The sequence below is a fragment of the Acipenser ruthenus genome, chromosome 15 (assembly GCF_902713425.1).
Source record: "Acipenser ruthenus chromosome 15, fAciRut3.2 maternal haplotype, whole genome shotgun sequence".
In the NCBI taxonomy this organism is placed as follows: domain Eukaryota; kingdom Metazoa; phylum Chordata; class Actinopteri; order Acipenseriformes; family Acipenseridae; genus Acipenser; species Acipenser ruthenus.
The window spans coordinates 28,609,422-28,624,614 of NC_081203.1; the positions used below are offsets into that span (position 1 = coordinate 28,609,422).

The 15,193-nt window shown below is 35.8% G+C and overlaps 1 protein-coding gene across 2 annotated transcripts in view; it reads left to right on the forward strand.

The window, feature by feature from the left end:
• The window catches only part of LOC117422299 (tetratricopeptide repeat protein 7B), a 38,648-nt gene that overhangs the window by 9,854 nt on the left and 13,601 nt on the right, over positions 1-15,193 (forward strand). For both annotated transcript variants that reach the window (XM_058987731.1, XM_058987730.1), the window contains exons 5-17: positions 28-149; positions 2,750-2,828; positions 4,192-4,364; positions 5,371-5,434; positions 5,730-5,867; positions 6,944-7,027; positions 7,376-7,480; positions 9,352-9,469; positions 9,925-9,982; positions 11,093-11,165; positions 12,641-12,801; positions 13,074-13,190; positions 14,638-14,735. In XM_058987731.1, the coding sequence (XP_058843714.1) occupies positions 28-149; positions 2,750-2,828; positions 4,192-4,364; positions 5,371-5,434; positions 5,730-5,867; positions 6,944-7,027; positions 7,376-7,480; positions 9,352-9,469; positions 9,925-9,982; positions 11,093-11,165; positions 12,641-12,801; positions 13,074-13,190; positions 14,638-14,735 (1,390 nt within the window). The remainder of the gene's footprint in view (positions 1-27; positions 150-2,749; positions 2,829-4,191; positions 4,365-5,370; positions 5,435-5,729; positions 5,868-6,943; positions 7,028-7,375; positions 7,481-9,351; positions 9,470-9,924; positions 9,983-11,092; positions 11,166-12,640; positions 12,802-13,073; positions 13,191-14,637; positions 14,736-15,193) is intronic.

Genomic DNA, 15,193 nt, shown 5'->3' on the forward strand with positions numbered 1-15,193 from the left:
ATTTTAAATCACCCGATTTCTTTTTAGGCTCTGAGCAGTGGGATGCAGAACAGGAGTCCCAAGCCAGGCCCAGTCTCCCATGAGCAGGAACTGGGATTTTTCCTGGAAACAGGACTTCAAAGAGCACACGTCATTTACTTCAAAAATGGGTAAGAAAAGGCCTGTTGATACAGTGCTCTCTGAGAAATCCTTTTATCTAAAAGATAAAAGAGGGTTTAGAAGCAATCAGAGTGGCACATTTGTAATCCATAATATCTTCAGTAAGGAACCATTTTGTTGATAAAGGACAAAAATAAATGATCTTGTAAAATAAATTATATATTAAATTATTATGTTTCTGAAAGAAAAGGTTCCTGGGGATATATTCTAATTCCCTTGCTCTGGTCAAGGTTCAATATGTATACATTGTTTTACAGGTTTAATAAAACAAATAAAATATATAAAGTGATTGGATATTATACAGTATGTGTAGCTAAAGATGTTTGACAAAAATCATAAACGGCCTTTTAGCAGTGTCCCAGGATTTTTTTTTTTTTGCATGTTGTTTTTTTTATTTTTATGAGATTAATAATGTGTTGAAATTATGTATTTTGTTATGTTGTTGTCATCTCTCTTAACATTGTATTCCAGGCTTACTTTTTGTGAAGATAAACAGTATGTACCTGTCTATGCATTTTAAAAAATAGCGTAGTATCAAGTCTAGGTTATTTCTGATGGAAATAAGAAATTCCATCGCTGGAACCCAATTTAAAGGAGCATTTCCCAGTTTTGGTATTATTAATATGAACAATACCCAGAGACTAAGAGTCTTTATTTCTTGAAATATTAACAAAAAAAAGTGGGGGCTCCTTTAACTTGAAATTGTTCTGTTCGATATTTCCATTTGAGAAGCATGCAGCCCTGACAGTTTCACAAAGTAAATGTAATTCTTATGTAAACTTGATTACATAAGTGACTGATCAAAGGATAATGAAATGGTGATGGACTCTATAGTGTACTGTTTTGAAACTGTAGTCATCTGCTTTGAGTGAGATCAATTAATTCAGATGCATTGAAGGTCTGATCAATAGCAAATTAGTCCTTTTAAATGTGTTTTTCATTTAATATTGTTTACCTACTTTATCTTCAGTGTAGCCTTATTAATATACCACATGTAACTGGAAGACTTCCCAGACCTTCAGTGGTAGTGGAAGTATTATTAAAGGTGAATGCCTTAAGGGTTTAGAATCAGTTTTCCTTTCCTTTATTAGCTTCAGTATCATTTTATGTGCTGCTGCTGTTATTAATTTCCATGCCTAGGTAACCTGGCTTTAGCATTGGCTCTATGGGAAACATGGCATCACTGATCTGAGACCTCAGTGGATAACGCAGTTGATTTTGTTTGTTCTGTTCTTCCTTGTTAAAGCTTTCTTTTTGGCTTGACACAGACAGTAAGACTGTTGAATATGGCTCAATATGTTGCTGGATAGCACCTCCTTTCAGCATTGAAGTGACAACTTCCAGAAGCACTGCAGAGGGTGAAAAAAATAATAATACAGCAGTGTGGTGTGCCAGCATGCTGCTCTCTGCAGTTTTTACAGTACAGGGAAGGTTAACTAATTTCAATTAATGCAATTGAAGCCCATTTATAAGCCCTCAGGGTCACAGCTGTCGTAACATTTATGTTTGTCATGATGTATATCAGATGCAATAGTTTTATACCTGTAATTCAGCCATACTGTATATTATCAAAATCTCAATAATGTTTAGAAACCTGAAAGGAATACAAGGTGCTGTAATTGTTCCGCATCTTGACTGGGATGCTAATTTAACAGGCTCAGATTTGAATTACTTCTCTCACAAATTGTACCTGAGAACGAGTGTATGATACAGGGCAAAAACTACAAAAAGAACACAAAACTCAGTTGTGAGCAATTTCTAAATACAGTACAGTAATACAGTAGCAAATTCACACTATTATAAAAAAAGCATACACCATCTCATTGCACTGTTTTGTCAATTTGAACAGTCTGTACGGGTAGTACGGTTATACAATACCACTCTGGATGTAGTACTATTTTTAGTTTTTTTGAGACCAGATTTTGAAACACTACTGCAGTGTCTTTAAAATCTCCATTTAAAAATAAAATGTATGATTCAAGACAGCAATGCTCGTAAACACACAATTTATTTGCTGTTGGTCCCTGCAACACAGAACATCTGTTTGTAGCCTCTTTCAGACTCCAAAAGCTTGCATTTAGTATCGCCCACCAGTTTATTTTTCCTCTGTGGATCTATGTCATGTGATGTACAATTTTTTATGATACTGTAGCCCTGATTTTGTATTTACAGCTGGGGTGGGGGATAATTTTTTTTTCAAAATACGATTGGAATGATTAGCTGGGATCATATACCGACCGACCCATTCTGAAATAATTTAAACTGCAGTGAAGATATACCTTGATTGTTGCTGTAAATAAAAATTGTGTCTTATAAATAACTAGTACAGTAGTGCTTCAGTTGCCTGTTTCCATGGTTTCAGCTGCCAGTTTTCTGTGAGAGAAATAAGTTTAATTTGAGGAAAATGCATTTCTGTGCCATGTGGAGGGGTTGACAGTTTTAGACAGCCTGATAATGTCTATTGAAATTGTTTATAGAAACACATTCACTGGAATTGCATTAGTGCTTTTAATGGCAAGATTTTTATTTTGTATTCCCTCATTTATGAGAAAACAAATGTGTGTGTGTGTGTTTTTATCCTCAACAACAGAAACTTGACTAGAGGGGTTGGAAGGTTTAGAGAGATCCTGAGAGCGATTGAAACAAGAACAACACAGAACTTGAGAATGGTAAGCTATGAAACAGTGTTTAATTGAACACTGATGTAATTGGCTGGAGAGGCCTTATGTTTGAATATTTATATAAACTGGTACAACATTGATAAAGGCATATACCAGTTGTACATTATGTAGGTTTAATTTTTTTTTTTTTATATACCACAAGAATACAATTGAAGCTCCAATGAATTGGAAAGATGTTTTTGCTTTAAATTGACTACAATGTTTAGATGATTAAAGCTGCTTTTTAAAACCTTAAAGACGCTGTTACTGTATTTATGCACAAACAGTGATATGTTTTGCACTTCTGTTCCAAAAATACACAGTTTTACACTACAACCACCTCCATAGCACCCCACACCGCCTTGGAACAAAGGACTGCTTTTATCCCTGTGATAAACATTTCAACCAATCAACACAATTAACAATCAGTGAATATTTAGAACAAGAGTACACAGCTGTTCTTCATTTGTAGGCTAAGTGCCCCGAAAGGCTTCTGGGAAACGTTGTTTTTTCCAAAAGGATTTTCAGCTGCCCAATTCTATCGGTCCGCCCAACGTCATTACACTTAAATGGGTAGCAATGTTTTAGCCATTCTAAAGCTGACATATCTACTCCTAGTGACTTTCCACTATATATTATTTCTTAGCAGGCACCCTTATCCAGGGCGACTTACAATTGTTACAAAATATCACAGTACAAAGTATCACATTATAAAATATCACATTACAGAATATCATAATACAGATAAGAGCAGTTATGAAAGTACAATAAGATCAAATTCAAGTAAGAGCAAAATAAAGAATACAGTAAATTAGAAGTAAGAGCGAGTTTGACTAAGAGCAGTTAAAACTTATAGTAAATATTTGCTTGTATGAGTAAAGTCCAGTAAGAACTAAGAAATAAGAGCAATTACAAAAGACGTGAGTATGGTTTACCTATAAGAGTAAAATCCAATACAAGATACAGTAAGCAGTTATAGTTAGGAGCAGTAGTTGAATGCGGAAAGCTATGGGGGGTGGGTGGGGTGGGGGGGTTGTTGTGGGTGGGGGTGGGCTGGGGGGGGATACAGCTAGTCTATGTATTTAATGAAATTGCTCTACAGTTATCCTTATTTGGTTTTTTAAATTCATATTGAATGTGCATGTTAATATGGGAGATGTGATAGTTTTAAGAATTCAAAATCACTTTTAAAACGAGTGCTACTGTGCTTAACATCATATATAAAGCCACACAGGAAAATAATAATGCAAAAAATAAATAATTAGGAATATAGGATTAATTCCTCATGCCACGTCGTGTCTATTACTCAATGTCAAAAGTTATATTGGACCTGTTCTGGCAAGTACTCATGCTGTATGTATTTTTCCCTCAGACGATCGCTAGGCAGTTAGCTGAGATCTTGTTAAGAGGAATGTGTGAACAGAGCTATTGGAACCCGCTGGAGGACCCTCCTCATCAGTCACCCTTGGATGACCCTCTGCTACAGGCATCCAACACTGAGGACTACGCCCTCAGTAGAAGGCCAAAGGTGTATGCCGGAGAAAAGTATGTTCTTGTACAGCTCTATTTTGAATGTTGTGCCTAGCTTTAGATGATCAGTCTTTACAAACATAAAGAGGTGCTCTAAGAGCTCCTCCATCTTTTTGACGACAACTTGTGCAAATCTTCTGTTACACATTCTGACAGCTTTAAAAGGCAATCTCCCTCTTTGATGCCTTGTATTGGGTCTCCTATTTATGCATGATGCAATCGAGTAGCTCTGAACCGTTTGTGCCAAAGAAATTCCTCAAATGAAGCGTCATCTGATACTTTGGCTTTTCTTAGAAGTTTAGTAGAGGCTCTGCAAATCAATTTGAGTAAAAATATATTTCCCCCGATATCTTTCTCTTATTCTGCTTCAGGCAGATTTGACATTTCTGTGTATTTGAAACAGAAGATATTAAGGGTATGCTCAGTATTGGGTTTATTACTGGAAATCACCACAAACAAAAAATATTTTGTGCCAGTTATGCTTTGATTGAATCTTGATTGATTTAATGTGAAAGAAAAAATCTGGCTTGATTAACATAGCAGAGCTGAGGGTGAACATGTAAGTGTGGGTCATCAAAGCCTACCTTCACCCTGTGTATGAGTATAGCTTCCTTAGGAGCAGGACTTAGTACAAATTCTGAAGGCAAGCTATGTGATGACCACCTCATGTAGAAGTGAATGGGCAGTCCTTAGATTCAAGTCCAGATATCTTATAACTTTGGTTTACTGAGTGCCGTGTTTGGCAGAGATGCACTGCTGTATGACATCTAAAGTTGTAGATGCAATTCAAGAAAGTATAATAATGTATAATAATAAACTACATCTAATATTCTCATCTTTAGGGGTCCATTTCCCTGAGTTAGAAATGAATACTAAGAAAATCAATCATAGATAATTCAAAAATGAAAATAAATCTATGTGATTAGCAAACAAGATTGATGCTTGAACATGTAAATACCAGACTGACATCTGAATTCGGTTAAAAATACCAATGGTGGTTCTTTTCGTTTTTTAATTGCAGCATATTCTGTCCTCAGGAAAACACAGAAGAAGCCTTGTTACTGCTACTAATTAGTGAATCAATGGTAAGATGACATCTTTGCTTAGCATACTATTTTTGAAAAAAATCTGTATTTATTTATTTGCTAACATTTATATATAGTTATCCCCACTGTTTTAACCTCTTTTGGAGCAGACATTCCAATATTAAAAAAAAAAAAAAGTCCCCACCTAGACGTACAACAGGCTACATTGCTGTGTTTGACTACTAAAGAAGAATAAATTAACCACTACAATTCTTACAGTGACTGTACTTTTAACGTGTGTGCTCGGAAAGATGCATTCAATTGATATGTTTTTCACTTTCCCATTTGCTCCCAGGCAAACAGAGATGCTGTGCTAAGCAGAATTCCTGAACACAACAATGATCGTATTATTAGTTTACAAAGTTCATCTATAGTCTATGATCTACTGACAATCGCACTTGGTAGAAGAGGACAATATGAAATGCTGTCTGAGGTAATTCTTTATAGGAGTGTGTTTTTTAAGTTATGTTAGGCAGAGGTTTTTGATTAGATTTTTCTTCTGTTTAAATATTGGAATAATATATAATTCTGTTAAGTACTTGGCCTTTGAAGGTGAAGGGAAGTTGCTATACAGTAAAGGTATGCCTTGCAGGATTTTTCAATATTTTTAAAAAACACAGTACAGTACATCAGTTTCATTCATTCTCCCACTCGTCTGGGACCCTAAGAGGTGTTTCCTGTCCCTTGTAGTAACTAATAGAAACAGATTTCTTCATTGACAGTTGTGATTTTTTTTTTGTATAAATACACCTTGAAGTTATTACTTTAAAAGCACATTAAAATAAACAATGTTTTTTTTTTTCAGGATCTAATCATTACATGCTCAGAGAAAGCTGTTTGCTAATAAACTAAGACTATAAACCAGCTGTTCTTAAATATCCTTGCATGGAATTGTGTGTGTAAATTCTGTGCTATAATATACCTTTAAATAGCTACCAACTTGTTGAAATGTCTGCAGCTTCCTACAGTTTATCAATGTGTACTTTTTGGGAGATTTTGTTTTTGTGGTTAATGTTAGCTCCACCCAATAAGCTTTTCCCAATAAGCTGAAAACTTTGTATAACCCCAGATTCAGATTCAGGTAGAAATGCTAATCCTTGAACTCTCTTCATAGATACAACCTCATGGAACACTGTCAGTGATCTTAAGCACATTTTTAATTTGAACTTTCAGTTAAACCCTAATATTTTCATTAGTTCTTATTTTAGTATTTAATGATCTTTTTTATTAAATCATAGTTTGAGCAATGTTTCCAATAAACCAGTGAATATTAAATGATCTCTTGTTCATTTCCCCTGCTAGCAGATGATGTTACCAGTTAATCAACTTTGGCAAATACAGTACATGACATTTATGTAATCAGCTTTACCGAACTCTTACTTCTACCTGGGCTACTTTTTAAAGATTCTGTTTGTATATATTTCAGAAATAACTTTGAGTCAATGTAAAGACTCTTGTGTGGTGACTTTAAACCTACTACAGCAGTATCTTTCTTTTACTGTTTTATAGTGTCTGGAAAGAGCAATGAAGTTTGCGTTTGAGGAGTTTCATCTTTGGTACCAGTTTGCTTTGTCCCTGATGGCTGCAGGAAAGGTAAAAATGTTTGAATGGTGTTAATGTGCACAAGTACATCACTCCCTCTATAACGTCACTTAAACATACCTCAGCTAAATCTTTTATAGAGTAATCATTTTGTAATAAATATCTGTGAATTGTGCTTATAGAAGGGAAATGTCCATGATATATAACAGGTGACAGTTTCGACTTGAACTTGGTTGGAGGGTGCTTCCACTAATCATTTCTAAAAAATAAAACAATGATCTCTGTAAAAGAAAAGCCGGTTATTATGTATTAATCCTGATGTTCTATATAAAAATGAAAACAAAAATATTTCTGGACCTTATTGGAGTCATATGTGTTTCACTTCTGTGTTGTTTCAAGTCGGCACGTGCTGTGAAAGTCCTGAAAGAGTGCATTCGCCTGAAACCAGATGACCCAACTATTCCACTTCTCGCTGTCAAGTTATGTATTGGAACAATGCACTGGGTAAGTGTGGCAAAGTGCGCAGGTGTCGAGGTGATGCAGGTCTCAAGAGAATAACAACAACATTACTGGTGAAATGATGGTTTTATTTGTAATCCAGAGTCTGATGACAACAGTAAACAATAATGATAACAGGTAGTACACAGCATTGTGTATTGCTCCGTTTAATCCACGGTTTTGGTCCCGAAATAATAGTCCCGGTATTTCAATCACACCCCCTTGGTTAACGATTGCAACCGCTCCTCCAATCCGCGGCTGCCACATCGTTTCCCTTCCGGGTCGATGATTTAGTGTACCGTAGCTCCGCCCCCTTTCTAGATGGCCGACTTCCGTCTAACTCTGGCAATGAATTGTCTGGCCATCCAGTCCAAGGCACTCTGTTCCCTTTACACAGCGCCCTCACAGGTCGGGAGGGAGATTTGTCACCAAGAATCATTCTGTCTCTGTCACAGTAAGTCACAGTGAATTTTACAAATTTCATCTGATGTGTTGCTTACAAGCTACAAATATATAATATTGTCGATTTGATACATTCTAAAAAGACCTACAGTATATTCGTTATTTTTAATGAATACCACAGAACTTAGGTTTTTACCCTTTTAATCGATACAGGTTAATAAATATGGATTTAAAAAAATTAGTCAACTGGTTACACTCTCTTGAACTTGTTAAAGTAAGCTGTTTAAATACAATGTTTGAAGATTTAAGAGCAATTGTGTTAAGACTGCAAATTCTGTCCCCTACTAAATAGACAGTAGAGTCGTCTAGGATGGGATTGTTTGACACAGACTTCTGTTCTAAATGTGAGATTGGCAGTCTGTAGCTGCTTTATTGATTTTTTTTTTGTAAGATCATTTAATTTGTTTAACCCCTTGCTCCATAGTAATATCCTTAAAAAATAACAGCAGTAAAAGAGAAAGGTGTACAGTACGCCCTTGCTATAACGATTCTGTTGGGTTCCAAACCTTTTGTTCATTATATCGAGGGGTTTGTGTTTTATATTGTCTTTTTATTTTATTTGGGTTCCAGGGGCCAGGTTCATTATAATGAAGGGTGTTATAGCGAGGGTGTACTGTATTATAGTTAGCTACATGGTCAGGGGAAAAGGTTAATCCTAATGCCCTTGAAGATTTTTTTAAGAGCAGTTCAAAGATCCTCATTTAAGAGCGAAATCCTATTTCCTTTATGGCTACTGAACCATTATTCCTTTATAGATAGACTTTTGACTGTACAGTTACCTATTAAGTTTATTTTATGTCTAAGAAACATAAACATGGTTCAGGCTATGACTTTATTTGATCATAAAGTACTTTAAGTGCTGTATGATAAGGAACTGCTCAAGGCATTATTTTTTGTCTGTGGACTTTAATGAAAGTCCTGTGTCCAATTAAAGAAGTCTGCATTATGCAAAATATCGTGAGCATGACCAACCTCTGTTTAAGATATTTGATTTTTGTGCAGAAATTTCACCCAAAGTCCATAGACGGTTATACTTCTACCTTGAGAGACAAAAACAAGGGCATATTTTTAAGACTGTTAAGACCTATTTCTGTTTTACAGATTTACTTCAAACAAAGTAGAAATCATATTTACTCCTTATTTGCTGTAACTGTTCAAAACTGTAGCCATATTGGATCACTTTCTGACTTTCGGGCAATCCTTGGATGTCATTTAGGGAGGGTGAATAATGACAGACAGAAGGAGGGAATGCATCATTTTGGTATACTCTGCCTTGCACAACAGATAATTTACTATGGTGACCTATTCTCAATTCTTACCTACACCTGCATCTTGCAGGTAACCTTAACATCTGCAGACATGATGGATTTTTGATCTTGTTAAAATATATAATTGTTTTTGTTTGTTTTTTGAAGTTGGAAGAAGGAGAGCGATTTGCCAAAATGGTGATTGATATGGGGGAAAAGGCATCAGAGTTCAGAGCCAAAGGTTACTTAGCCATTGGACTTGTATACAGCCTAAAAGCCACTGATGGTGAGTGCATTCTGTTGTGGTGTAATTGGAGACAATTATGTGTCAGCTGGTTTCCATCAGATATGAACAACTTTTAGTGTGGAGTAGTGGTTAGGGCTCTGGACTCTTGACCGGAGGGTTGTGGGTTCAATCCCCAGTGGGGACACTGCTGCTGTACCCTTGAGCAAGGTACTTTACCTAGATTGCTCCAGTAAAAACCCAACTGTAAAATGGGTAATTGTATGTAAAAATAATGTGATATCTTGTAACAATTGTAAGTCGCCCTGGATAAGGGCGTCTGCTAAGAAATAAATAATAATAATAATAATAATAGGATGCATATTTTTGTTGAAAGCACAACAGAAGGTCATGTATTTATATTCATACAGTAATAAAGAAAGATATCTTGTAAGTGACAAAAGCATAACTTGAATGCGAGTCAGTATTTGGTGGTGTTTTGTGTTTTGTTTTTGCAGCATCGTTGCGGGGAGTACAGGAAGAATATCAGCGGAAAGCTCTTGGTGCTTTTCAAAGGTGAATAGCCGTTCTAATTTGGACATGAATTTAACATTTAACTGCAGATGTACAAAGTGCCACGTTCCTAGCAATGCATTTATAATACCCTTAACAGTCATTAGTTTCTTGAATTAAAAAAATGGTGCACTAAATGGAAACGTAGTCAGTTGTGTCTAAACTGTGTCTTAAGTAATAGAAAGAACCAAGAGGACCAACTTATTTACACATTATCCAATTATATATAAAATGAACTATTATTTTTTTCATGAATTTACTATAGGATTAGGTAAAGACAGGGCTGTTTTTATTTCTAATATATCCTGAAATCTTACTGACATTGGAGTCAAACTTATTTTAGGTTTTAGTTGCAAAGTTAATAATCTCTTATATTGGTATAATATATTAGTATACACCTGTATTAATACTCTTACAATGCATTAATTCTGTATGAGACAGGTTATTAACCCTTGTTCTGTTATCAGACTAAATTGTAAAGGGTTAAATTGAAGTCTCCTTTTCAGAAATACGTGAGGTAATCGTAATTGGAGTTCTAAAAGTGATCCATGATACAGAGGTAACATACAGTACTTTTTCGAGGAGTTTGTGAATTCAGTCAAGAAGAGTTCTTTGTGGAATTATTTAAATAGATAATTACAGTTTCATTTCCTATAACAAGATATTTGATTTCCTAATGGCTTTCCCATGTCTTACCTTTCATGACCATTTACTAAAAAGGAACCCAGTCTGCAGTGTTGGTGCTCTTCAGCTCTAATATGGGATTTCATTTAGCTGGTGCTTGTTGATTTGAAATATTTCTTGGCACACAGAGGATGCCTGTGAGCTGCTCTCTTATTGCATTTCGCATTACTCTCTGCCAAACCACGTCTTTACAATCCTGCAATGCCTGGTATGATTGGGTTAGAATACCGAGCATCTGATACAGTACAGTACTGCAGCAAAGCATTTCTCGAAACAGTATACATTTTTTTTTTTAAATCAAGAAACTATTATGGGGGTGGTCTACAACCATTCATTTGATTAGATTGGTTGGTTTCAATTCATAACAAAATCCTTTCAGAATCGATTTATAGTTTTAAGAAGTAAAAATAATATTGTTAATATTTTTAGGGCCCAAAGTTTGTCTCCAACGGATCATCTTGCTGCATTTTACCTGGCCTTGCAGCATGCTGTATCCAGACAGGTAAGTGTATGAAATATGTGTGGCAGGAGTTGTTATTTATTAATAATTACCATCATCATTATCAGATGAACAAAAGACTGAAACATTCTTACTAAAACCAGACCTGTAAGTTCAGAAAGTATGTCATATACTGTCCAGTAGTTATTCAAATATCTTCTGGATTTCTGTTCTGTATTGTAGGTCTCTCAAGAAATGAACCAATGTGTTTCTGTAAACAGGAAGTAATTGCTTCCTGGTTTGTCCTCAAAACCTCCTTGTAAAGTGTTTTAGCCCCTGTTATTATGACACCATTGTTTCATCTTCATTGATATACACTGTATATTCTCAAATATAAATGGATGAAATACTAATGACACTTTAACTCCAGTAAGTAAAAGTGCTCAGTTTAGAAAATGCCACATGACAGTTGATTGAGTTGTTTAAATTGTTGAGTGATATTAAAATGAATTGTGAGTTAAACCAAATGATGCAACAGTACTTTGAAAATGCTGTACCATGAGCTTTGGCGTTGTGTGAGACATATAAATGGAATTGTACTGTTGTGTAAATGTATAGAAATACAATATTCTGTATGGTGAGATATATTTATCTGCTTACCTGTCTGTAAAACTAAATCCCAATTGCTCTTTAAAGAACAGTGGAATAGCTTACTTTTTAATTTGTATCTTCCATCTCATTTACCTGTTTTAAAGCCTGACCTTTCTGTTTTCATGGAAAACTCGTGATTGTTGACGTCATAGCTAATCGGCATGATCAGTTTACCCCAGATGTATACAGAGCCTGAAATTGAATCACACATATTCGGCTGATGAGAAGTGATCGCATTACAGGCTCTTGTTTTATAACATTGTTTAGCAATTTGTTCCACTACAGCTGGAACCAATGCTCTTATGAAATACCAACAACTGTTAACTGACAGATGATATGAGTTATATCTCTATATCCTGTATGTACCCATAACCACACATTGGCTATAAAGTCATATTTAAACTGGGCACCTGGGGAAAGGTAGATCAGTCACAGCCTTTCTATAGCGTAACCAGCTGTATTGATGCTGACTCCTTCATCCTCCAAGCCACACAATCCTCTTATTTTGTTTTTGCTTAAAATGTAATCCCAGGAGCAGTGGGTGGGAGAGGTTTAAAATCGTGCTAAGTGTATTATGAGTTTAACCGAATATACCAGTGGTGGAATAGGATTATAATTACCTTGTGGATTTGAACAGACTCCAGAACCAAAGTATTAGGGATGGAGGTCCCTGATCCTGTGGAAGACCTTCAGTCATGAGTCCCGGTACACCACATGGTTGAAAGAGGTTTGGTCCTCATAGTTAGAATATTGTTAAACTATACAACACTGTATCAAGTTTACCAGTAGATTATTATGATATCATATGTTTGCTTGTTTTTAGTAAGATTGATATAAGAAACATAAGTATCATGTTAAAGATTTCAAATTTGAATTCCCATTTTCAGATTCCAGAAGCTTTAGGCTATGTCCGCCAAGCGCTCCAGCTCCAGGGAGATGACGTGCACTCCTTGCATCTCTTGGCCCTTTTACTATCGGCACAGAAGCACTACCACGACGCCCTCAACATCATTGAAATGGCACTGAGCGAATATCCAGAACATTTCATGTAAGTTTATTCTGCAGACTTAGAAGGAAATCGAATTAGTTAAATCTGTCTAGGAAATGTCATAATCCTTCATCACAAATCCAACTATTTCCTGGATTACATTATCACCATTGTCTTCCTGGCAAATGTATAACAATTTATTCTTTGTTGAGGGGGGGAATCTAAAAGAAAACATGTTATGAAAAAAAGTTTTCCTTTTCATCTCTATTCTGTAAATTTAATATTGTTTTTGTGTGTGCTCTCTAATGCATATTTTCTTCCCTTTATCACAGATTGCTGTTTACGAAAGTGAAATTGGAATCAGTCTGCAGGGGTCCCGATGAAGCACTGCTGACTTGTAAACATATGCTGCAGATCTGGAAATCCTGCTACAATCTCACCAACCCCAGGTACAGTATAGTGGCAGAAACCAAAGCCTGTACTCCACAGGGCCAGAACAGGATCCGTCTTCTGAAATGTACCGAACATTCTCAACTCTAGTGTTAAAACATTATATTGTTTTAAACCCCTCTGGTGTTTCTTATATTCACTAAGACAGAACAAAAAGGTCAGAACAAGTTTATTTTCTCTCCTTGAGTCTGGTACACTGTCTGGAATGGTTCCCTCTTTAGGGTGAGCTCAAATCCCATGTCTCGTGCCAAAGCTGTGGATTTAAACTTGCAGCTTCATGACGTAAATCTACAGTAGTTTACGTCACAAAGCAGCTAAAAGATGTATTGATTTTTATTATTAACATCTCTTACAAATTAATTTGGACACAACTGTGGGCAGCAAATTGTGAACTCTGGTTAGACCTCAGTAATAACATATATTGTATATATTTAGATAGTAAGGTACTCTAAATCACTTTTAAACAGTGAAAGAGTCCATAGCCGGTTGATCTGGGCAACTGCTTATCCCTTCATTTAAGAAATGTATGAGATAACAAATAATCAGGAAGGACTGAAACCAACAACCTTCTAATTAAAGCCAAAGACAGTCCAGCATTCGTGATCATTTAGAAGCTTAAGAGAAGCCAATTAAAAACATCAATATCATGAAATCCGCTCCAGTATTTGTGTGGTGAGTAAAATTAGAAATCAGCCATGTGGCTTTCTTTGCATTTTGGAAATTGCCAATTTATTCCTGCTGCATGGTATTCTGTGACATGGTTGCAGTGAATTTCACTTTCTAATTAGTTTTGTTAAACTATATATGTTTTTATTAAAAGGTAATTTAAACAATTTAAAACAATTATTGGTGCTTCAGCAGTTCAGTGTGCTTTGTTTTCTCTGTGGACTCACTCAGCACACTCAGTTTCATCTTGATGGCTTTTTCACACAGATTTACTCGCGTTTGTCAGACAAAAAAATATCAGTGTTCTTGTACCTTTAAAGGCTTATCACCTTCCCCCTAGTGATTTTGCCTGATGGCATCACAGCATTTTTTTAATGGACATTGGCACAGTCTTGTTAAAACATTGCTGTCTTGCAGAATCAGATTTGCACCTCTTTCAGTTAAAGCTTCATTCAGAAAGGGAATTACTTAATTCCTCTGCAGAGGTATCATTAACTCTTCTCGGAGCTAAGCTCTGCTCCTGACACTGCACTAAATTTCAGTCAATGGAAATGCCAATGGAGGGGCTGCAATTGTGTCAAAATGTTGCCAGATCTAAACAAGGAATGTGAGATTAGATCACCTTGATCAGTGGTGTACAGGTTGATATTTTTACAGAATATTGAAATTTTAGGACTTCATGCCCTATACCTGTCAGTCATGTAAAATGTGTAACACTCAAATGCTGCATTGTTCTGTATGTAGTGTATAATAAGTGTCTTCCACTGTGTATATTTTCAGTGATTCTGGACGTGGCAGCAGTCTATTAGATAGAGCTATGGCAGACAGAAGACAAATTAACACCATGACCCTGCCTGACTTTAGTGACCCAGAAACAGGTGAGAAGCAGTCTTAAGAAATTGAAAATAAATTTGTAAATCCAGGGGTAAAATATGGATTTAAAAAAACAGTAATGCATAATATAAAAATGTAAATCCGTAGCAATAACACAAGAAGATTTTTATTTCTGGCCCAGCCACCTGTTTCATTATCGAAAACCAAAATCAGATATTGATGTTAAAAAAAAAAATATATATATATATATATTTTTTTGTTTATTAAATGCTGAGCACAACCAAGTGCTCAGCTTCACCAACCTCGCTGTCTCTGTCTGTCTGTTTCTTCCGGGCCTGCATGTATTCACCACTTTGCCTCAGGGATGAATCGGCCAAACACTCTAGAGTCGTTGTTTGTTGTAATGTTGTCATTTTGGTATTATTTGGGGAATTTGAACTCTTTTGTAACCAGGCAATATTACAGAAGACTTGATGTAGTCATTGTGAAGCATTGCAAGCAA